The sequence below is a fragment of the Curcuma longa genome, chromosome 19, assembly GCF_044706935.1.
Source record: "Curcuma longa cultivar G26 ecotype Majalengka, Jawa Barat chromosome 19, ITB_CL_G26_1.1, whole genome shotgun sequence".
NCBI lineage: Eukaryota > Viridiplantae > Streptophyta > Magnoliopsida > Zingiberales > Zingiberaceae > Curcuma > Curcuma longa.
Genome location: NC_133879.1, coordinates 3597003 through 3621448, shown reverse-complemented (window position 1 = coordinate 3621448; position 24446 = coordinate 3597003). Strand labels below are relative to the sequence as shown.

Sequence of the window (24446 nt, the reverse complement as noted above, 5' to 3'; positions counted from 1 at the left end):
TCAGGAGACTTACTATGATGATTTGAAGAAGTGGGACAACATTGATAAAAAATTTATAGACTTTTAGTAGAAAGAGATCCGAAGAGAGATGTTCATAATGTGTTGCATAAAGATAGTATTAGTAGACATTTCAATACATCACATTATAAGATAATTCTATCAAATGAGGAGAAAAGTGATAGAAAATGACTATTATATTCAATTTCTTCTTATAATTTTTTTTATTTTTGTTGTAAGTTATTCAAGAAATAAATAATCAAAACTAGATATGATCAATTAGCTAATAAAGGATACAATGATTGACATAATTTGAGTCATTGTCTTATAAATCATGAAGCGAATAAGGAGCATATAGAGTGTATGATGAATTGAATAAAGTGATTGATGCATACTTACAAATCCAACTTAATAAAGCAAGAGAACATTGAAAACAAATATTACAGAGGATAATCGTAGTTGTTCAACGATTAACAAAAAATAACTTTTTTAAGAAAGTTGTGAGAATCTTTATGTTGAAAATAATGATTTTTTCCTACAAACGATTAAAATGATTACAGAATTTGATCTAGTAATGAAAAAGCACCTCCAATGGATTAAAAACTATGAGACTTATACTACATATCTCAATTATAGAATTCAAAATGAGTTGATACAAGTGTTGGCAAGGTAAGAAAAATAATACTGCAGACAAACAAAATATTTTTCAATCATATTAAATTGCACGCATGATATCAGTAACAAGGAGCAAATGTCCATGGTCATATGATGTTTATATGATTCAGAAAGTTCCACAAAATAGAAGAATAGCGAATGCAATTTTTAGAGGTTGATGGTATTTCAAGACTTGAGTTTTCATGCATCTTAAAAATGTTTTAGTCTTAAACTTGATATTGATGATATTAGAGGGAAAAGATATAATAATAGATCTAATATGAATGAGGCATAAAGGTAGAAAAAAGATTACTTGAAATGAATCTCAGAACTTTTTATATTCCTTGTGGTTGTTATAATCTTAATTTAGCTTTGTGTGATATGATGAATATTGTCCTAAGGATAGAGAACCCCCCTCCCCCCCCCCCCCCCCCAATATTTTATTTCTATAAGAATTTTAGAGAAGATGATTATGATAAGGTCATGGTTGAAGCTAAAGAAATAGCATGTGAGATGGACATTGAAGTTGTATTTCAAAAGAAATGTGTTATTCGAAGAAAGAGGCAATTTGGTGAAAGTAATAATGAAGAAATTATACAATCAACTATAGAATCTTTTCAAATCAACTACTTTCTCTTTATAATAGATGAAGCTCATTCTTCTATGAAAACTTGATTTGAATAGTTTCAAAAATATAAAGTAACATTACAACGTGCAGATGATGAAACCTTATTGAAGTCTTGTAAGAATCTTGAAAAATCTTTGACTCATAGGGGTTGTTCTGATATTAATGAGGATGATTGATTTTTCGAGTCGACATTCTTGAAGTGCTCATTACCAAGAGAAGCAAAATTGGTAATTGATGTAATGAATTATTTGAAAAAATGGATGGATGTTTTTCAAATGCTCACATTGCTTATAAAATCTCGTTGACTATCTTAGTTGTAGTAACAAATGTAGAATGAAGTTTCTTGAAGTTAAAGCACATCAAAACTTTTCTCCAATCAACCATGTCACAAAAAATTGAATGGATTGACATGTTATCAATTAAGAAAGAAATTACTAAACAACTTGATTATATAAACTTGATTAGTATTTTTAGCTCTAAAACTGTAAGGCGGATTGTGTTTTTAGTGATCATTTTGGATATGTTTATCTTATTATTCAATTATAATAGAAATATTTTGACTATTATGTATTGTATTTGTAGGATCGTTGGGGCGCGCTAGAGGGGAGTGAATAGCGCGTGCTTCTCGTTCGTTCATTTTCGTTCGTTCATACTATCAAAGAAACTTAGCAGTAGAATTAGTAAATAAACAGAGGACTCACAGATTTACTTGGTTCCTAACTCCCCAAGGTTAGTACATTCAAGGCCTATGTACGGGAGGCGTCCGTCCACTAGTGGTCTCCTTTCCGAACAATCGTCCAAAGGCGGAGAAACTCATCTTACAGTCCAATCAATAATAATGAAATATAAATATAAGACTGAAAGAAAATAATAAACTAAATAATTATGTTGAAGCCAATCCGGAAGTCCTGAGCACCACGCACTCCTCCTAGAACTTCTCCGATTGCACAAGCCTGGCTTCGTTCGCATTCAACAGCACCGCAAGATGAAGAGTATGATGTAGAAAAGTTGTATTTTTGGTGCTACACGCTAAGCCCCCTTATATAGACCCTTTCGGGTGCCTGGATTCTTATCCGGGCACTTGGATAAGATCCGATCCGATCTACTTGGTCTTATCTGGGTTGATTCTTCTGGATCCAGGTGCCTGGAACACATAGCGGCGCCTGGAATAACATCCAAGTGTCGGGATCCAGTCAACTTGGGTTTGACCTGAGTTGATCCCGGGCTTGGTTTGGCTGCCTCTGTTTGCTCTACTTATACTTCCTCCATCTTGCTTCCAACTCCTAATCCCTGTAAGATCAACATACAAACAAGCAACCTAAGCCTACTTGTAGTCTGTCTAACCTACTAGGCTTACGTAAGTCTTACCCTATAGGTCTAACCTACTGGCTTACCCATGTATAACTTCCCGTTAGGACTAGTCACTTCCATAGGTAGACTTCCTCACCTGCCAAACATCCAGTTTGGACTTTTCCTTGCCTAACCTTCAATTAGGACTAGTCACTTCCATAGGTAGACTTCTCACCTACCAAACATCTAGTTTGGACTTTCCCTTGCCTAACCTCCAGTTAGGACTTTTCCTGCCTAATCCTCCAAATCAGAACTCCTCCTAACCTCCCACTAGGACCGCCTAGCCTTCAACTAGGACTTTCTTGCCTAATCATCCAGATCAGGACTTCTTTTACCTAGCTTCCAACTAGGACTTATCCTGCCTAGCCTCCAACTAGGACTTACCCTGTCTAGCCTCCAACTAGGACTTTCCCTGTTTAGCCTCAACTAAGACTTCTCCTTGTCTAGCCTCAACTAGGATTTCTCCTTACCTAACCTCAACTAGAACTTCTTGCTAGTCTTCTGATCAAATTGACATAACTAAACTTTACTCACATCTAAATATTAGGTCCTGTTTGGATCAACCCTTGGTAAAACAAATCAAACCTAGGTGTATTGTCAAACATCAAAACTCTAGAAACAGACTAGTGCTCTTTGCACCAATAGTATTGTCTCTAATGTATTGATTTAATTTTAAAAAGTTGTTATGGAACTAAAAGAATATGAATGCACATTTTGATTTAGGAGTTTTTTTTAAAATTAGACTCGGGCCCAAAAATTATTAGGATTGGCCCTGACTAGGACATGCCCAAGAGCCCTCAAACGTGACACTATGCACCTCGAACGCTTCCAAGGGTACTCAGACGTGGCATTGTCGCCCGCGCAAAGTGGCAGGGATGGTTGCCTTGTACAGGCATGGTCCCCCACGTGCAACAGCCAGGGTCTCTGACTCGCGCATAGTGGGCAGGGTCAACCGCCTAGTGTAGGCACGATCACCAACGAGCATTGGGTAGGGTTGACTACCTTGCGCGGGCACGACCACCTCATGTGAGTATGACCACCTCGTGCCACCTCGTAGCAGCCAAGGGAGGCCGTTCGCACAATACAACCATGGTGGGCTGCCGCTCGCGGTGATGATCGCCTCTTGTGGTGATGACCGCCTTGTAGTGTGACCGGAGTTGAATTTGTCATTGTCAAAGGGAAGGGACTAAGGGGAAGGGGCAGTTACTATGGAGGGAAAAGGATCAGGATCTAAGTTGATTGCGAGAGAAACATAGTGAAAGTGGAACTAAACGTGAAAAATTAACTACCAAAATTATTAATTAATCATTATTTTAGGATAAATTTTAAAAATCGATCACTAATGATAAAAATTAAATTAAATTAAAATGGAAAAAAATTAGCAACGAAATGTCTTTCCTCCATCATTAATTTGCGATTGATAATTTTAATGGATCTTTATTTAATGATCAAATTTTATTTCAATTATTAATTCAGTCATAAATTGGAATAAAAGTGAAAAATTAATGATCGAAATAATTAATCAATCGTTATTTTGCATTTGATCAGATCATAAAATAATCGATCGTAAAATAATGATCGATTTTAAAAAATAATAAAAAATTAGCAACAAAATATCTTGACTCCATAATTAATTTATGATAAAAAATTTTAATCAACCTTTATTTAACTATTAAATTTTATTTTAAGTAATAGAAGTTTGATGAAGTTAAAAATGGATTTGATGACAATGAAAATGTGAACTTTTCATAGAAGAACAGAAGGATCATGAATGTACTGTGTGTGAATTTTTTATTATTTATATTTTTAACATTTGGATGGTCAAAGGATGAAATTGAAAAGAGTAAAAATGAAATTTAAATTTAATTATATTACCAAAGGAAAGGAAATTCTGGCGTTACAACAGATTTACAACAGATCACAAAAGATCTAAGGATCTTGCTCTCTACTAGAAGACTCGCAACAGACTGTGAGCTTCTTTCAAGAGTAACTAGACTCTAAGTGAAATGGCCTCGAGTATGAGATGCGATGCCGTTACACTTCTTACACACATATTTATAGAGGGGTTTACTTCCTTGCGAAGTAAAGAGCTTGGGTTACTTCCCCGTGAAGGAAGGAACCTTTAAAGTTTTGGCCAGCTAACGCTGCTTTAAGGACAGCAATTATTGTTGGTGGTAGTGGTTGCTGAGTGAGATGGGTCCACCACGTCCGCTTCCTGCCACAGTAGTGATGTTGGATCTGGGTCGTCCACGTCCAGGTTGCTGAATTCGGATGTCAACAGATCCAAATCTGTCAGTGTCGTTCCCTCGTCCTCCGAATATTCGCTTATAGTGGTGTAGCTGTTGGCGTTTGCTTGCTCTCGAAGCAAAGAATAACTTTGTAGCTGTTGCGCGTAGTTGTCAATGAGGTCAACCCAGTACCAGCAATGACAGGTGTTTGTAGCGCATTTGTAGAATTGTCGATTGGGATTTCTACTGGTATGAGAGGTCATCAACCTTGCATCTTGATGGCAGGCGCACTGCAAAACAGGTTTAGGTAGTTCATTAATGAAATTAATTTTGTATACCTGCTTGCCTTTGAGAGCCTTAGCAATACAGATTGCTAGTCGATTTTCAGCTTCATCCGTGGTCCTTTTGAAGACCTCCGAGGCTGCAGTGACAAGAGGCTTTATGAGAGGGCTTTGCCACTTATCAACTATAATTGCTTGAATTAGCCGGGATAATTCATCAGCTAAAACATTATCTTTCCCTTCTATATGCTCGAAGGAAACCTTTACTCCAATGCCAGTAATATAGTCAGTTAGTGTCATCCAGCGAACCCTTGAAGGCTTGTGATCAGCAGCTTTCTCGTAGAATTTCACTATTGCTTTGCTGTCTGTTCTGATGATAATTTCCTCCTTGTCAAGGTAATAGATTTTGAACTTTTCAAGACTAAGGATGACTGCTTGAACTTCGGCGTCTATAGTGCTCTTGATAGGAAGAAATCTCCCACTGGCATGGTGGGATCAGATGAGGATGATATTATTTCTTCATTTCTTAGTAATATGGATATTTCAGATAATGAAGATTATTTCGGAGACTTTGAAACCGAATCCTCATCCCCTAAAGAGAAGTATGGAGTTCTGCAGCTAGATGACTATCCTGAGCTCCAACAAGCGGAGAACCAAATTGAGAATATTTTATCAACCGAGTCTGCAATCAGCAGATACAGGCCACCCACTGATGTCGACATGACGACACCAGGATACACACCAGCAAATGCACCTGAAGGCTATGGCGCTAGGGAAGATCCTGGCATACCGAACATACGACGGCCAAGACGGTGGGAGAATAGCTCGGAATGGTTCCAGCTACCATCCGCCAACATAAATCGGGGTTCGATTTTCATTATGCCCTTTGATTTTGATACTAAAGTGTTTGACAGATGGGAAAGTTCTACCCTATTACACATGGCGGACAAGAACTTTGATAATGCTGAAGATAAGATCTTGTACATTGAAAATCTCCTTGGAGAATCAGAAAAAAGATATTCATGACTTGGAGGATGAAGTACACTGAAGAGTTTGAACAGATGAAGCAACAAGCTCTAGGCTCTAATGGTACTCAAAATATCATTAATCAAATTAGATTAATGTTTTTCTTGGAAAACCCGCAGGTAGGAACCACGGGTGAACAGGATGCAGCCAATAAAACCCTGAAGGGACTTGTCTGCACAGAAATGACGGATACAGCGGTATACCGATATATGTTTGACTATTTTCACCTGGCATCCAAGAGCGGAAGATCATGGGCAAATGAAGAACTCTCCTCAGAATTCTTCACCAAAATGCCCAGGCCCCTGGGGGATAGACTCGAGAAGGCTTTCAGGGCAAGATATCCGACTAATACTATTGGCATCACGGGCCGGATCGCATTCACAAAGGCCTACCTCAAAGAGATGTGCCAAGAAGCCTTATTTCAAAACAGGCTCAAGAAGATGAACTTCTGTGGGAAGACACCTGTCCATGGGGTGTATGGCAAAGACAGGGGAACCTACAAGAAGTATGGTGCAAGAAAAACCACTACCTACAAAGGAAAGCCGCACCAGTCGCATGTGAGGATAGCCAAGCAGAAGCACCTAACATTAAGGAAGAAGAACTGCAAGTGCTACGCTTGTGGTGAAGAAGGTCATTATGCTTCAGAATGCAGAAACCCAAGAAAGCTGATGCACAGAGTGGCCATCCTGGAATCACTCAGGCTAGAAGATGGCTATGACGTTGTTTCTGTGGGGATGAATGAGTCAGACATCTCTGACATTTATTCCGTATCTGAAGGCGAGGATAATTGTGAAATTTCAGAAAACTTTGATATCCTCATGATTCAAGATGATCAGCCTAGACTGCTGATAAAAAAGGTACATCCTATGGCTCAAATACCAAAGCGAAAAACTGACAGATCTGCAGGGTATGATTTGTACCTATGCGAAGGAGCAAAGCTAGTACCCAACAAGCAACAAGTTCTGAGGACAGGTATTAACGCCCAAATACCTGAAGGAACTTATGGAAGAATTGCACCCAGGAATAGTGCCGCAGTTAAAGGCATACTCATCAATGGGGGTGTGATTGACATGGATTTCCGAGGTGAGATTAAAATTCTAGCAATAAACCTCACTGATGAAGCAATTTATGTGCAGCCAAGGGAAAGCATAGCACAGCTAATCCTAGAAAAAATAGCTGTTCCTGAGACTCAGGAGGTGTTTGAACCTGAGCCCACTAATGAAAGCATACAGAGATTCGGTTCAACAGGACAAAAGAACTTTACTGAAATGATGAAGATATTGATCCCAGGCCTAAAGACGATTGAAGCAGAAGCAGCGATTATTCCTGAACCTGAACCAAGAATGCTAAGATCAAGCCGAAAGTATAGAAAAGAATTAGCAGAATCATCGGGTCAGAGGCCATTTAAGCAAGATCATTTCGCAAGGCTAGACAGACTCAGGAATGTTGAAGAAGCCCAAATTTATGATGCTGCCCAAAGAGAAAGGCTAAGGCTATATGCAGACACCGAGTCATCATCATCTTCACCAGGAAATATAGAAGACACTAGGTACAAGGCAGGTACCTTCGATCCTTTATTATTTAGAGAACAGATCATATTCAGAGCAGGAAATTCATCTGACATTTTCTTTGACAAAAGTTATGATGAAAAATTTGATGTTCTCATGATGACTGAGGAGTTCTTGATTGGGGAGTCAGAATGGAGGCCCCAAGTAAGAGCAACAAGGGAAGAATATGTGTCAACATGAGTGGAATTACTCTTTGACAACATCAGCACACTGTAGAGACTGCCGAGCAGAAGTCAAAACGGGAGGAAGGATGGATTGCAACAAATGTAAGTTTGTAGTATGCAATATGTGCTCCTATCATTGCTTCAGAATACAGATTCCCAGGCAAACCAGGGCTACCAGACCAGTAAATAAAGATGAATGGAGGAGCCTCGCAGAACGACAGTCAGAAGTGCTAAAGAGATTGAGTTCCAGAGAAAAGGAGCTTGAGGAGGAAAATAAAGCCTTAAAAGAAAAGATTAGAAATATGGAAGAATCGCATATCATGATGGTAGAAGAAACACCATTAGAAACTGAAAGGGAGCTGGAAGAACTGAGAATGGAAAATGAGCTCCTTGGGATCCTTAACAAAGAAGCAGAATCAAAGAAAGTTGAGCTGGCAAATGAAATACAGCTTCTCAAAAGAATGATTGAGATCGACAAGCAGGAGATAGCGTCTCTCAGGTCACAACTACCATTACCAATACTGCATGTTGATGAATCTGTTATTTCTTTGGTACAACCCCGGAACAACCTTTTGAATATTAAGGTTAACATTGAAATTAATGGCAAAAAAATTTCTCTGAATGCAATACTAGACACAGGTGCAGTCATTTGTGTCTGCAATGGAGAGCTGATCCCGGAAGAGTTCAAGCAACCCTCACTAACGGAGACGCTGATACAAGGTGTAAACGGAGCTACAAAGGTAAAAGAAATTCTGAGGGATGGCAAAATATGGGTAGGTGAGCAATATTTTAGACTGCCCAGGACCTATGTTATGCCAACATTAAACAAAGGCTTGAATTATATTATTGGGATGAATTTCATTCGTGCTATGGATGGGGGACTTAGAATCGAGAAGGGCGAAGTCACCTTCTACAAACTGGTCACTACAGTGGAAGCAGCCCCAGAGGCACATTCGGTATGTTTTCTTGAAGAACTAGATATTGAATTATCTGAGTACTATGATATCTGTGCTGCAGAACCCAGGATAGGGATAATACATCAGGATATGATCAACCCCTCAGAAATAGAAAGACTCAAGAAATTAGGCTTCATTGGAGAAGAGCCGCTCAAGCACTGGTCAAGAAATCAGATAAAGTGCAAGATCCTGATTAAGAATCCAGATGTAATCATAGAAGACCGTCCTCTTAAGCATGTGACTCCAAAGATGAAGGAAGCAATGAGCAGGCATGTTCAGAAGCTCTTGAATATGAAAGTCATCAGGCCATCTGAAAGTAAGCACAGAACCACTGCAATTATGGTAGAATCAGGGACAGAGGTTGACCCGATCACTGGGAAGGAGACCAAAGGTAAAGAAAGACTGGTTTTTAATTATAAAAGGTTAAATGATAATACTGAGAAGGATCAGTACTCATTACCGGGCATCAACACTAGAATTGCCAAAATCAGTCATTCTAGTATCTACTCAAAGTTTGATCTGAAAAGTGGATTTCACCAAGTCGCTATAGAGGAAGAATCCATTCCTTGGACGGCATTCTGGGCGATAGATGGGTTGTATGAGTGGCTTGTTATGCCATTCGGACTAAAGAACGCCCCTGCTATATTTCAACGCAAGATGGACTAATGCTTTAAAGGTACAGAAAACTTTATTGCTGTATATATTGATGACATATTGGTTTTCTCTAATAGTCCAGAAGAACACAAGGAGCATCTGAAGAAACTTATTGAAATATGTGAGAAAAATGGGTTGGTCCTTAGTCCGACCAAGATGAAAATAGGGGTCAAACAAATCGACTTCTTGGGAGCAACAATCGGGGAATCAAGGATCAAACTTCAGCCCCACATTATTCAGAAGATATTAATAACAGATGAAGGGAGTTTGACAGAAATCAGATCTCTCAGGAGGTGGCTAGGGATTCTGAATTATGCTCGCGCATATATCCCAAACCTTGGTAAGATACTTGGCCCTCTCTACTCTAAAACATCTGGAAAAGGAGAGAGAAGGATGAACCAGGAAGATTGGAAGATAGTGAGAAAAATTAAAGCCATCGTTCAACAGCTTCCTGAGCTCGAGGTACCACCATCTGAAGCAGTAATAGTCCTAGAGACTGACGGCTGTATGGAAGGATGGGGTGGGATATGTAAATGGAAGAGGAACAAAGGAGATCCCAGGACTTCTGAGAAGGTATGTGCCTATGCCAGTGGGAGATTTCTTCCTATCAAGAGCACTATAGACGCCGAAGTTCAAGCAGTCATCCTTAGTCTTGAAAAGTTCAAAATCTATTACCTTGACAAGAAGGAAATTATCATCAGAACAGACAGCAAAGCAATAGTGAAATTCTACGAGAAAGCTGCTGATCACAAGCCTTCAAGGGTTCGCTGGATGACACTAACTGACTATATTACTGGCATTGGAGTAAAGGTTTCCTTCGAGCATATAGAAGGGAAAGATAATGTTTTAGCTGATGAATTATCCCGGCTAATTCAAGCAATTATAGTTGATAAGTGGCAAAGCCCTCTCATAAAGCCTCTTGTCACTGCAGCCTCGGAGGTCTTCAAAAGGACCACGGATGAAGCTGAAAATCGACTAGCAATCTGTATTGCTAAGGCTCTCAAAGGCAAGCAGGTATACAAAATTAATTTCATTAATGAACTACCTAAACCTGTTTTGCAGTGCGCCTGCCATCAAGATGCAAGGTTGATGACCTCTCATACCAGTAGAAATCCCAATCGACAATTCTACAAATGCGCTACAAACACCTGTCATTGCTGGTACTGGGCTGACCTCATTGACAACTACGCGCAACAGCTACAAAGTTATTCTTTGCTTCGAGAGCAAGCAAACGCCAACAGCTACACCACTATAAGCGAATATTCGGAGGACGAGGGAACGACACTGACAGATTTGGATCTGTTGACATCCGAATTCAGCAACCTGGACGTGGACGACCCAGATCCAACATCACTACTGTGGCCAGGACACTATGATTAAAGGAAGCGGACGTGGTGGACCCATCTCACTCAGCAACCACTACCACCAATAATAATTGCTGTCCTTAAAGCAGCGTTAGCTGGCCAAAACTTTAAAGGTTCCTTCCTTCACGGGGAAGTAACCCAAGCTCTTTACTTCGCAAGGAAGTAAACCCCTCTATAAATATGTGTGTAAGAAGTGTAACGGCATCGCATCTCATACTCGAGGCCATTTCACTTAGAGTCTAGTTACTCTTGAAAGAAGCTCACAGTCTGTTGCGAGTCTTCTAGTAGAGAGCAAGATCCTTAGATCTTTTGTGATCTGTTGTAAATCTGTTGTAACGCCAGAATTTCCTTTCCTTTGGTATAGGGAAGATCCTAGCATACCGAACATACGACGGCCAAGACGGTGGGAGAATAGCTCGGAATGGTTCCAGCTACCATCCGCCAACATAAGAGAGAGAGAGAGAGGAGGAGGATTGAAATGAAAAAGGCATTAGATATTCTTAATACAATTTGATATCAAAAAGTCGCTTAGATGCTCTAACTTTGTAAAGAAATATAATAAAATGTTTTATATATATATATATATATATATATAATTTATCATGTGTGTACATTTTGATGATTGGACAATGAATAGTTTAATTATTTTATCGGAAGAGCACACTTAAATTGAATTTATTTTTCAACGGATGATGATGCACCTAATTTTTAATTTTTGTGAAGGATTGCACAAGAGTTATTAAGGTAATTTGATAAATATGGACTTAAATGTTAAAATAATATCATATTTAAAATCAATATGGTCAAAGACACATTTATCCCTTACTTTTGTGTTTTACTAGCAAGTCATTATTTGATTTAATCATCTTATGAAATCACTTTAATGATCTAAAACTTTAAAATATATTTTTAAACATATATTATTTTCACTCATCAAATAATATTTTTTTTATTTATCTAAAATAATAATGTTTAGATGTTTAAGTGATCTAGAAAATAAAGTTTTTAATTTATAACATTACAAAAATATTAAGTAAATATTAGAAGGGGCTCTTATTAATTATCTTTTTGTCAGAGTGATAATTTTTTTAAAAATATTAAAATAGCACTCAAATATATTTTTCATTTAAAAATATCATTATTTAAGCGTTTTGTAACAACTATGTGCCTTATTATTTTTAATGTGCCTTTCAAAAAAATTAATTTTTTAGTTTGGAAATGAATAATATTTGATTTTTTTTTATGTCGTCCTCAATATTTTTTTTTCTATGAGTAATTTGAAAAAAAAAATAAAGGAAATTGCAAGTGGCGACGACGAAATTCTCCAAATGGGGTCCGCACAAGGGTAAACTCAATGTTACCGCGTAAAAAGACCCATGACCCTCTTCCGTCATCTGGCGGTGACCCTCTTCCGTCATCCGGCGGTGTCCAAGGAAGCAGTCGAGGCCGAGGCCGAGGCCGAGGCCGAGGGTTGAAGGAAACAACGGGAGGGAGCGGCAGGAGGGGGAAAAAAAAGCGCGGCCTTGTGGCCCCCACCTCTCCATGTGCATCTTCTCTTCCTCTCTGTCTCCACCTTCTCCTGCCTCTTGCTCTTGTTCCTCCTCAATCATTACTCTCCTCTCCTCTCCTCCCACTCTTCCTCCGCTTCCGCTACCCGTTCCGTTCCTCTTCTCCGAAACGAAACAAACACAACAAAATTAATTATTTCCTTTCTCTATTCCTTCCGAGGCCATGAGCAACCCTGACGGCGGTGGCGGTGGCGGTGGCGGTGGCGGGGCGGCGGCTGCGTGGTCCTCGAGGGCCAGCACAAGCCATCGCGGTCGCCCGCAGCCGGGAACGGCTCGCTGGCTCTCAAGAAACCCCCCGCCAAGGACCGCCACAGCAAGGTCGATGGGCGTGGCCGCCGCATCCGCATGCCCATCATCTGCGCCGCCCGCGTCTTCCAGCTCACCCGCGAGCTCGGCCACAAATCCGACGGCCAGACCATCGAGTGGCTCCTACGCCAGGCCGAGCCCTCCATCATCGCAGCCACCGGCACCGGCACCACGCCCGCTAGCTTCTCCACGGCCTCCTCTTCTCTCCTCCGCTCCGCTCCTTCCTCTTCCCCCGCCCCTCTCGCCCTCCCTTCTCCCTCCTCCCCTACCGCCGGCACCCACCTTCTCTCTCACTCCCTCGCCCCCGCCCCCTTCATCCTCGGCAAGCGCCTGCGCGCGGACTACGAATCCGGAGGCAAAGAGGAAACCGTCGCCGACGCCAACGGCGGCGTAGGGATTGGACCGGCCGCCGGTTTCTGGGCCGTGCCGACCCGGCAGGACTACGGGCAGTTCTGGAGCTTCGCGACGCCGGACATGGTCCCGGTGACGCTAACTGGAAGGTTCGCAGGGCAGCCGATGGGGGAGGCATCCGCCGCTCGCGTCGGCAACTACCTTCCCCTGGCCGGACACCTCAATCTGCTCGCCTCATTGTCGGGTGCTCCCGGCGCTGCTGCCACAGGCGCTGCGTCGGCGGCGACCGACGACGACGCTCATTAGCTGCTTGGAGTTTAGGTTAGCTAGGTTGTACCTGCTCTTTGTCCCGCGAGTCAGAAATCCTTAGTTTGTTTGTGGAATCGGAGTCATTACTTGGTCTTCTTTTAAGCCGTCTTTCTCCATCCATTTGTGTCTCAATAATTTTAGGGTCTCTCCTCCATTAGCTTCGGCACCCCATGGATCAAGATCAAGATCAAGATCAAGATCAACCATGGAATTCAGCTGCCGGCCTGCATTCCTCTTCTTCATCACCCCACCCCGCACACGCGGGAGCTGGAGGAAAAAGTCGGTGGTCATCCTCTGGAAAAGTGTAAAGTGCGATCGAGTGCTATTCTGACTTGGGAACATGGATTTCAAAGATAAACCATCTCTGTCTTCATTCTCCAAGTCAGAAATCCTCCTGTTGCTGTTGCCAAACCTCCATCCTGCACTCGTAACCACATTTTCTTTGATTTACCAGCGAGCTAGGCAATAATGATTGGTTTATTGTAAGTGTTTATGAATGCTGCTTTGGTTTGTCCAGAAGCTAATAAGACTTTAAATTCCTCTAGCCGCAAAAGTTGCTTTCCAGGATTTCCTAATCTCCCTGTGGACATTGTATGCACTGTTCTGTTCTCCTCCAGCACTTGGTCCCTATCGTCTGCCTCAATAATTATCGACAACTATTCACATCGCTCGCAGTGTAGAATCTCTTTCTTTCTCTTTTTTGTTAACATTTGTTACTGGTCGTGAATAGCGATGCTTACTTTGTTGCACACCAAATCATCAGCTCTTCCTCTTCTTCTCACTTTGGATTTGATTTACAAAGCATTGTTACTTATGATTAACAGCTATCTCTTGCTGCGACTACGAGGATTTGAGCTTCTCAAAGGATGAATGGTTTACTTGTACTCTTCTATTTCTTCTGCCTTTCTGTCAGAGATTGTTCTTTCCTTAACAGGTTCTTGCAACTATAGACGTATTATTGTCTACCAATTTTATGCACTGACGTGAGACGTGAATGGCCATCCATGCTACCTGATCACTGTTTGGATTTGAGCGACTGACTGTTGGCCATTTTTCTTCTAAAAGGAAGCTTGAGTTGTTCTCAAGAAAAGGTTTCTCAAATTAAAATTTTTCTTTCTTTCTTTTTTTTTAAAAAAAGAAAAATACTATTTTTGATAGGATATATTTAGAGTGTTTAGGAATTTAAAGTATAGTTAAGATCATCCATTTGTAGATTGAAATCATGGAAGCATTTTGAAAGCCATTGTCAAGAACATGACATTTAGGCAACCAGCTAGTACGTGGCTCTAAGAAAAATTAAGAGAAGATAATGATCCATTGAGTACAAACCTCAAAATCATAAGCTGAACTAGAATTTGATGTGTAATTTCATTTTCTAAATTTTATAAAATAAGCGCTTGCATGAGATTAAGTACGCAAATTTGATACAGATGTATAAATAAAAGTAATAAATATAGAATCTTATTTGGTAAAAATTAACAAGGTGTACGTTAAAAGAGTGATTCTTTTTTAATGTTGTTGTAACAATTAATCGTTAAAATAAATTGATTTAATTTGGTTAAAAATACTATAACTAGAGCATTTTTATATAATTTTTTTATCAACTTAATTAAAATTATTTAATCTTGATCAAAATTATTTTAAACCTATTGTGATAGCTATTAAATAGTTATTATACTATTGTAATTTTATTAAGTTTAGGTAATTTGTAATATAAAATTATTTTATATATAATATTTTTGATAAGTTGAATAAAAAAATTATTTTGACATATTGTAGCAAAGCACCCTATAGTAACAATACTACAATACAGAGAGCATCTTTTTATTTTTATTTTTAAAAAGTATTTTTTTTAAAATTTGGTCATCTTATTTTATTCGAAACATTATTCTCCCGTGTATTACTGTTCAATTTTCATTTTATATACAGTGTTTGTCCTTTTATCTTCATTAAAAATTAATTGTTCTTGTTTTCATCCGTTCCTTCATGCAGTTTGGTTAATGATTCCCTTACCCGGTGAGCCTATTGAAGCGAGAGCAGTCGGATCTGGTGGGCCCTGCTCGTTTGGGTCCCGCTCGTACATGTGGGCCCCAACGACGAAATAGGCGGGTCAGGTTGTCGGCCTCTTTTTCTGCCCGGTCCCTTTCGTTTTTTTATCTCTTTTCCCAATTATGAGGGGGACAGATATTTTCACCCTCTTTTTGTGCCTCAGTGCGCGCCCATCGTGTACGACTCCACTCTACTCGGCCAGCAACATTTGAGCAAACCGGGGAGGAGAATATCAATTGTTACCCATGCTGTTGCTGGAAAACAACCAACGTGGACATGATCTGGTTGGCGGACCCCGCTGGTGGTTGGTTTATTGTAACCCTTGTGTGGGTTGCCGGCGAGGATAAAATTGGGTCCCACTCATTAACTTTCTCGCTGGAATTATTCGCGTTTGATTTAACTATCCTAAATTGTATAATCTTACTCTACTCTTCTTAATTAAATTAAAAAAAATATTAATTTGATTGAGTAGAGTAATTTATTGTTTTCTACTATTCACATATCATTATTCTAATGTTCAAAATAAACTTCATAGAAGAATTAAGTGGTGAAAATTAAGAAATAAAAAATGGCATGACTATCTCATAATTCCCTCTACTCGCAAATAATTAATAATTTTATTGTTTTATGTAATATTTCTATCATGTGCATACACCTATCTTGAGCCACCCTAAGAACTCTACTAGTTACTCTTTAATAGTGCCTCTCTAAATCTAACTCGCTCAATGAAATAAAATTCCCCCTCACCCGTGAGAAGGCAAAGGCTTGCCCCTAATAGTCTATTTGGATGAGGTGAGAGAAAGTTCATTAACGAAAAGGGAAGGAAGGGAAAGGAAGGGAAAGGAAGGGAAAGAGAAGTATTTATGTTCACCTTGTTTGGGAGGAAGGGAAGGTTTATTAACGTAACATGTTTTACCTTGTTAATTTGGGAAGAAAGGAAAGAGATTGAAAGTTAAATATATAAAATTATAAAAGTACCCTTACTTTTAAAATAAATCTATATGTGAAAAAATATATATAACTTATGAGACCAACAAAAATTAATCTTAAATAAATAAAAAATTTAATATATATATATATATATAATAAATATGTGAAATACAGAATCTATACATTTTGATACGACAAAGAATAAATCAATATTTTTATATATATTTTTATAAAAATATATTCTCTTGAATTTTATCTTCGAAAAAATTTACGATGAAAGTTGACGTCGAGGAGTGCGATCGATGAGATCCTGTGATAGTTGTGTTATGTGATGAGGAGCGACGGTGCAAAAATCTAATAGATGAGTTATTTTAATAATTAATATTTTAATATAGAGATATAATTGGAATAAATATTTTATAATTTTTTTAAAAATCTAATAGATGAGTTATTTTAATAATTAATATTCTAATATAGGGATATAATTGAAATAAATATTTTATAAGTTTTCCTTCCCCTTCCTTACACCTCGATTTGGAGTGTAAGGAATTATGTTGATTTATGGGCATGTAAGGGGAAAGCTTACCCTTCTCTTTCCTTCCTCTCCTTAACTCACTCCATTCCAAACGAGAGGGTAAAAATTCTCTTTCCTCTTCCTTACCTTTCTTTCCCCTTCCCTCACCTCCTCCCAAACAAACTGTAAGATGTGTTGTGCATTTCCAATAAATTGAGTAATGCCTTAGACCTCTATTCTCGAGTCATATTACACGAGTTTTGGATCATCCTTTCCAAGTGTAAATATGCATTGCACTAGTTAAATTTAGATACTATAATATTTAGAAGTTGCATTCTTTTCCTTTGAAATGACAAAGGTAGAAACATTCTCATCCTCATTATTTACACATAGCTCAAAGTCTTTAGCTTTGTCTTAAATAGTCCTTTTAGTTCGATTGTATGCCTTGTATCTGAAGAATTAAACATCCTCGTAAAAATAGAATCTAGATTTAGATTTATTCTACTAAAATTCTTGCCTTGTATGTGCACTCCCATTTGAACTGGCTTGTTAATGTTTTTTTTTCCTTTGAACAATATATGAAATAGCTTCACTTAGAGAAGCCTTGACAAATCAAATAATAAATTAATGAATATCTATCCAAAATGACTATATGAGATCCCCCCAACCTTAGCCAACTAATTAAAAAGTAAGTCATTATTTTCTATATGTAATATGTATAATCACCTTTGAGATATACTTCACTTGGTTATGAATGTAAAAGAGCTAAGAAGATATGTTCTTTATTGTATTCAAACTTATTCATTTACTTATTAAATTTATATATGAAAACCTTATTGAGGCTGAGTAAATTCTTATTGAGTTCCATTAGAGCTAGATATCATTGTCCTTATAACTTAGTTAAAAGCATTGATATAATATAAAATTTATTAATGATAATTAAAAATTATATCATATTTTTGATGAATTTAAATAAAAAAATAAATTTATAATTAAGATTTAGAAAAGATCAGATAATAAATATACTTATTTTCATAAGCTTTATTTATGAATGTTAGCCACGGGAGCTTATTAATATTTGAATTTGTTCATGAATTTTCTATTCATTTATAGTTGTAAACCGAATAGAATAACTTTAAACCTAGTTAATGATCCTTCTTGCCATGTAAAATATCTTTAATTTTTGTACATTGTAGTTTCACTAACTACCATCATCTCCTAATTAAACACTCTTTTCGATATAGGATAACTTGGCTTTCTTCTATCAAGTAGAGTGCCTTACACCCCTTATTTGTTGGATATTGGGGCCTTAATGGACCAATACGTTTTTGTGAAAAAATCAGAATGTCATCAATTGATGAAAGTCGTAATTGACTTCAAAATCGAAATCTATGTTTCACGTAGATAGATTTACACTATTAATTTGCTCAAAACTGATTAAGGGTGAATGAGAAATTAATTGTTTAAAGTCAGCCCGAATAACATTAATTATTAATTAATGTTATATATAAGGAAATGCATGGGAAATAGTCCCACATCTTCCATTTTCGATGTATTTTGTTTCTTTATTAATGATGTTGTGTTAATGGAGTTAACACAAAAAGACCAGGTGCTCTCTTCTCAGGGGTGAACAGGTGCTCGCACCTATGAGCCCACCACATGCGCAATGGGCACTTTGTAGGCGCACTTTGCACTTCGCACGTACGCGTCATCGCGAGAAGCAAGAGTCACGATCTAACTGCTGGGATGAAACCTGATCTGAAGTACAAGGAGATCTGATGGATGAGATTATGAGGGCTATATGAAGGGTTACAACCTTCCAGATCGGACGACCCAGATTGATTCTGTCTAAGGGTCACATCCACTCATTCAATCTCTTCACTTAGTATAAATAGATCTCTCCAGATTGGAAATTTCATCGATTCTACTCTTCCTTGTGCATTCATCTCATCTAATGCATTCAGAGTCCAAAAAGCCTACGAGAAGGTTTGCCGGTCTCAGAATTTGAAGTGCTACTATTTTGAGACGTTTGTCGTTATATTTTGAGAATGAATTGTTGCTATCCGTAAGCACTATAGCGGAGCAATATCATTTACGGAGATAGTGTTGAACACTAGCCTCGACGATCCGTATCAGTTTGCATACTCCCAGAGCTACCGGAAACAATATTGTTGCCCCCAACAAACTTAGCGTCCTTTATCACCTAAACCAAATTAAGAAATTAGACCTCTCATCTCACTAAAGTCTCTACCATTTTTCAACAATCTTTGTGTCTCCTATACTATACTCACTGCTCTTGTCATTAGGAAGCTCTAGGTGCCCCACTCTAAAATTTGATAAATTTGATTCTAACGTCATTATTTTTTAACATCCTAAGTGTCTCTAAGGGCATCTGCAATGGGCGTTAATCGCCCGTTCAAATGCCACGTTATAACGCCCCACAGCAATGTGGGGCGTTAACGTCGTTTAACGCGTTCAATGAATTGAACGCGTTAAACGGCTGCAGGTGGGCCCAGACTGCATGCTTTCTTCTTTTTTTTTTAATATTTTTATTGTTTTTATTTTTTAAATGTATTTAATAAATTAAATGATTAATTGAAACGGTTATTAAAATGGTTAATTTTAATTTTTATTAAAAAATTATAAATTTTAAAATTAAAAATTTAATAAAATGGTTGGTTTTTTAACGGTTATTTTTTAACGGATAATTTTAATTTTTATTAAAAAATTATAAATTTTAAAATTAAAAATTAAATAAAACGGTTAGTTTAACGGCTATTTTTTAACGGCTAGTTTTAATTTTTATTAAAAAATTATAAATTTTAAAATTAAAAATTAAATAAAACGGTTAGTTTTTAACGGCTATTTTTTAACGGCTAGTTTAAAATTTCGTCTATAAATATCTACCAATGACTCATTATACTCTCCAATCCTACTCTCCCTGCAATCTTATTTTCTATTCGAAATGGATGAAAATAATAGGGCTTTTTTCTCATATTTCTTGAATTCTACAAACAACCCACAAGAATATTCATCTTCCCAAAATCCACAAATTCCACCAAATTATCAATACCCATATCCATTTCCTCCACAAAATCTGCCAAATTTCCAAGGTTTTGGAAATTCTTTGAATCATCCAAATTATGCCCCTCGAAGTCCATATCAACAGCTTCCAGCCGAATATTGGCAAAATATGAGTCATCCGTATTTCACGCCGCCGGTTGCTCATGGATATGGTATCCCACACAATACTGGTATGTCTTTCACTCCTCCAATGTCGAATGAACCTGCAACTCCAACTTTTGTCCCGGAGACTCAACTTTCCGACCGGGAATCCCCAATTGAGGTGGTCAATGTTGAAAAAGTGATTTCAAATGCTGGGGGTACAAGAAAGCGTTCAAATTGGACAAAGGTTGAAGACGAGGTCTTAGCGAGAAGTTTTGTCACTATCAGTGATGATCCAATAATCGGCAATGATCAAAAGGCGGATGCTTTTTGGGGACATGTTGCAAGCTACTACAATGAGAATCGTCCCTCAGGTTCAAAGACCAGAAATGCAGATGTTATACGGTCACATTGGCACAATACAATCCAAAAGAAGGTATATCGATTTAATGCAAATTACAATAGTGTTTATAGTTCATATCGAAGTGGTCACAGTGACGAAGATATATTGAGGTTTGCGTATGAAAAATATCAATCCGAAAACAATGGCGTTGCATTCAATCTTGAGCATGTGTGGAGAATTGTCAAAGACCGTCCAATGTTTACTCCACAGTCTGTTGATCACTTTGTGGCGACAAAGAAGACGAGGACCTCAGAGTCAGGAGCAAGCAACACCTCTTCCAACCAAAATGTGAGTATAGACCTGGATGATGAAGATACTCGTCCAATGGGACAAAAGGCAGCAAAAAGAAAGGGAAAAGAGAAAGTAAATTCGACCATAGAGGATCTGGCAATAAACTACAATAATATTTTCGCAAAGTTCACTGAGTACACAAGCGTGAAGAAGTCTGAAGTCGATCTGAAGCAAAAACAACTCGAAGTAGAAGAGATTAAGGCAAAAGCTGCGTTGTCCAAATCTGAAGCTAAGAATCGTCACTTGAAGTTGAAGGAGTACAAAATATTGAACAAAGACACATCACAGATGACAAAGGAGCAGCTTATCATTCATGAATGTCTATGCCAGGATATTAGGGCGAGATGGAATATCTAAATTGTTTACTTAATATTCATTTTCTAGTATTATTTTATTTTCGAGTGATTGTAATTTTTAATTATTGTATTTCTCATTTCGATTAATGTGATTTTCAATTATTATAATTTTGCAAAATAGTCATTGTAAACTAGCCGTTGGAAACTAGCTGTTTGGAAATTAGCCGTTGGAACTAACCGTTCGAACTAACCGTTGGAACTAACCGTTACAAATTAAACTAGCTGTTTGGAAACTAGCTGTTGCAACTAACCGTTACAAATTAGCCGTTGTAAACTAGCCGTTGCATGAGGAAAACAATATATATAGACACATTGTGCTACGAGATTTTCATTCGACTATCATACCATTTCTCAAACACATATACTACAACGTGATTCCTCTAAAAATGTCTCATTCTACAAGTAGCTCTAGCTCAAGTTCCAGCTCGACAAGTGAAGACGAAGTCCATGTTGAAATCGATGAGCAAGATCCGAGTGAAGAACTAATGTTATTGGTTCTTCAACAACACCAACAACTTATGGAAGCATATCAAAGGAGGGGCGCACACAAAAGAAGAAGGTTCATCCAAAGAAATCGTGAAGTCGGGCATGAGAGGCTCGTCAATGATTATTTCTCTATAAATCCGGTGTATCACGATGAAATATTTCGAAGACGATTTCGAATGCGAAGAGAGTTATTCCTTCGCATAGTGAATGCATTACAGAATCATTCAGCATTTTTTCAACATAGGGACGATGCTGTGCGAAGAAAAGGATTGTCACCACTACAAAAATGCACTGCTGCGATTCGTCAATTGGCTTATGGAATCCCCGCCGACCATCTTGACGAGTACCTACGTATGGGTGAATCAACTGCCATCAGGTGCCTTTTCAAGTTTTGCAAATATGTGGTTGAAATATTTGGTGATAGGTACTTGAGAAGGCCAAATGCTGATGATGTTCAGCGTCTTCTTCAAATGCATGATGAGAGACACGGCTTCCCTGGCATGTTGGGTAGCCTTGATTGCATGCACTGGAAATGGAAAAATTGTCCAGTTGCTTGGAAAGGTCAATTTACAAGGGGACATGGGTCACCAACAATCGTACTTGAAGCAGTCGCGTCTCATGACTTGTGGATATGGCATGCATTCTTTGGAGTCGCTGGTTCACGTAACGATATTAATGTGTTATATGAATCTCCGATATTCAACAATGTCTTGCAAGGAAATACTCCGGAGATTAATTTCACAGTGAACGACACTGCATATACGAAGGGTTATTATCTAACAGATGGAATATATCCAGAGTGGGCTACTTTCGTTAAGGCTTTTCCTTGCCCGGAGGATCCCAAGAGGAAGTTGTTTAAGGAAAGACAAGAGTCTGCAAGAAAAGATGTCGAACGAGCATTTGGGGTGCTCCAATCTCGATGGGCGATTGTCAGAGGTCCAGCTCGTTATTGGTATAGGAAAAAGTTAAAACAAATCATGTTAGCATGCATTATTTTGCATAACATGATTGTTGAGGATGAAGGAGCTCACGTGACAAATTGGTACGATGATGAAGGTGACGAACCCGCACAACCTATCCATGGCTCAAATCGAGGATTTCAAGATTATCTTCAAACAAATTCTGAACTACGTGACACTCAAGTTCATCACCAACTTCGCGCCGACTTAGTTGAGCATATTTGGGGATTGTACAATAATAATCCGTGAATTAGTATTTTATATGTTATTTTTAATTTTATCATAGTGTGGTTTATTGTAAGTTATTGTTGTATTTCAATTTTATAATTATATGTCAATTTTAAATAAATTTTATTTTTCCAACTTTATAATTTTAACCGTTTATTAATTATCATAAGACACATCCACTTTTTAATATTATTTTTTAAAAATAATAAAATTATTATTTTAAAAGTAAGATTATTATTAAAAATAATATGTACAATATTAATATTTTTAACATATTTTTAAAATGTATTTATTTAATATATATAATTTTAAGATAAGTGAGTGGATGGTGGGACCCATAAATAATGGGTATTAACGTTAATAGGAATGTGGGTGAAAAAGGTATGATGTTATAATGAGTATGTGGCAGTGGGTCCCATGCTCTTTAATGACGTGGAAGGCGTTATAACGCTTGAGCATTGTGGATGCTCTAACACCACCAAGTAAGTCTAGAGACTATTCGAGCTTTGTTTGCTAGATCTCTAGCTAATGCCTTTAAAATATGAAATAACCTCTTCCACAAGTCGATGTGGTTGAATCTGTACCATCTTATAGAATAGCACAAACTCATTAAAAAAAACAATAAGAGGAATCAAAATGGCTAAACAAGAACTTACATCAAACAAAAGGAGAAAATAAAATCACCACTGACACTGATCTCCAGACACTAAAAATCTATGCCATATTTTCTAGCTAGGTTCTGAAATGCTCCACCATTAAAATCCATAGTCATCCTTAAATTTTACACCCACTCTACCCTTCTAAAACTATATACAAATCAAACTCAAATCCTTTAAACTATGATTTATTTGGCATTAAATTGCTGAACATGAACTGTCAGAAACAAGCGAAACATGGAGCACTGGTTTAATTGTCTCTGAAAGCTTGCACATCTCTAGTTTAACTTGAGCATGCACTTGGAGGTAAAGGCGTTTGGCTGCTGTTTACCAACTCAACTACTGCCTGCTGATAACGTTGGCCATTGGAGTAGACATCTGAGCCAACACTGTCCATTCCACTAAACCTCATTCAAAAAACTGATGTCAACATATATTATATAATGGCATTTATTTGGCCGATTGGGGAGACACAATCCAATCATTCCTCGTATTTTTGATCTTTATTCTCTCTAGCAAAACATAAGTCAAGTGGCCTAGCTACCCCACCAAATCATCCTGATGTTTATGATCTGGATTCCAGCATTTGATTGTCTTTTGGGTGTTTCCCTTTAATTTTCTTTCCACTCTCATTAATAATTATAAACTGCTAATTCATAATTTTTTTGGTTAATCAATGATTTAATACCTTGTCTCTCCCCATTTTTATATTGATATAGATACAGATTTAAAACTGTTTAATAAGAGGCACTTAAACAACTTGTATTATTATATGAAAAAGCAGAAAAGGATTAATTGTTATTTCAACTTCAACCTCGCTGTCAGAATATTGACTAATTAATTATCTCATTAGAGGATGATGACAAAGCTTGTTGAGCTGGAATAGCTGAGAATCAATCATCATAATAAAGAATAATGAATTGCTTTTTCTTGAATTTCATACCTGGAAATGCTTAAATTTGATCAATTATGATCAATTCTTTTTGAAGTGCATGCAGTTCATCT

At 37.8% G+C, this 24446-nt stretch overlaps 2 protein-coding genes and 1 pseudogene across 2 annotated transcripts; all 3 read left to right on the top strand.

Annotated features, from left to right (window-relative positions):
- The first annotated feature begins 12280 nt into the window (after nucleotides 1-12280).
- On the top strand, nucleotides 12281-13506 carry LOC141812622 (transcription factor TCP21-like; annotated as a pseudogene).
- Nucleotides 13507-19862: 6356 nt separating this feature from the next.
- On the top strand, nucleotides 19863-21113 carry LOC141812761 (uncharacterized). The gene has a single exon (XM_074700755.1). It carries the CDS (start codon nucleotides 19863-19865, stop codon nucleotides 21111-21113), a length of 1251 nt encoding a protein of 416 aa, XP_074556856.1.
- A 646-nt stretch (nucleotides 21114-21759) lies between these two features.
- On the top strand, nucleotides 21760-22806 carry LOC141812760 (protein ANTAGONIST OF LIKE HETEROCHROMATIN PROTEIN 1-like). The gene has a single exon (XM_074700754.1). The coding sequence runs from the start codon at nucleotides 21775-21777 to the stop codon at nucleotides 22804-22806; it is 1032 nt and encodes a 343-aa protein (XP_074556855.1). The 5' UTR covers nucleotides 21760-21774.
- The last annotated feature ends 1640 nt before the right edge of the window (nucleotides 22807-24446 follow it).

Coding starts and splice junctions, on each gene's coding strand:
- LOC141812760 (XM_074700754.1), top strand. CDS start 21,775: ATGCGAAGAGAGTTATTCCTTCGCATAGTGAATGCATTACAGAATCAT.
- LOC141812761 (XM_074700755.1), top strand. CDS start 19,863: ATGGATGAAAATAATAGGGCTTTTTTCTCATATTTCTTGAATTCTACA.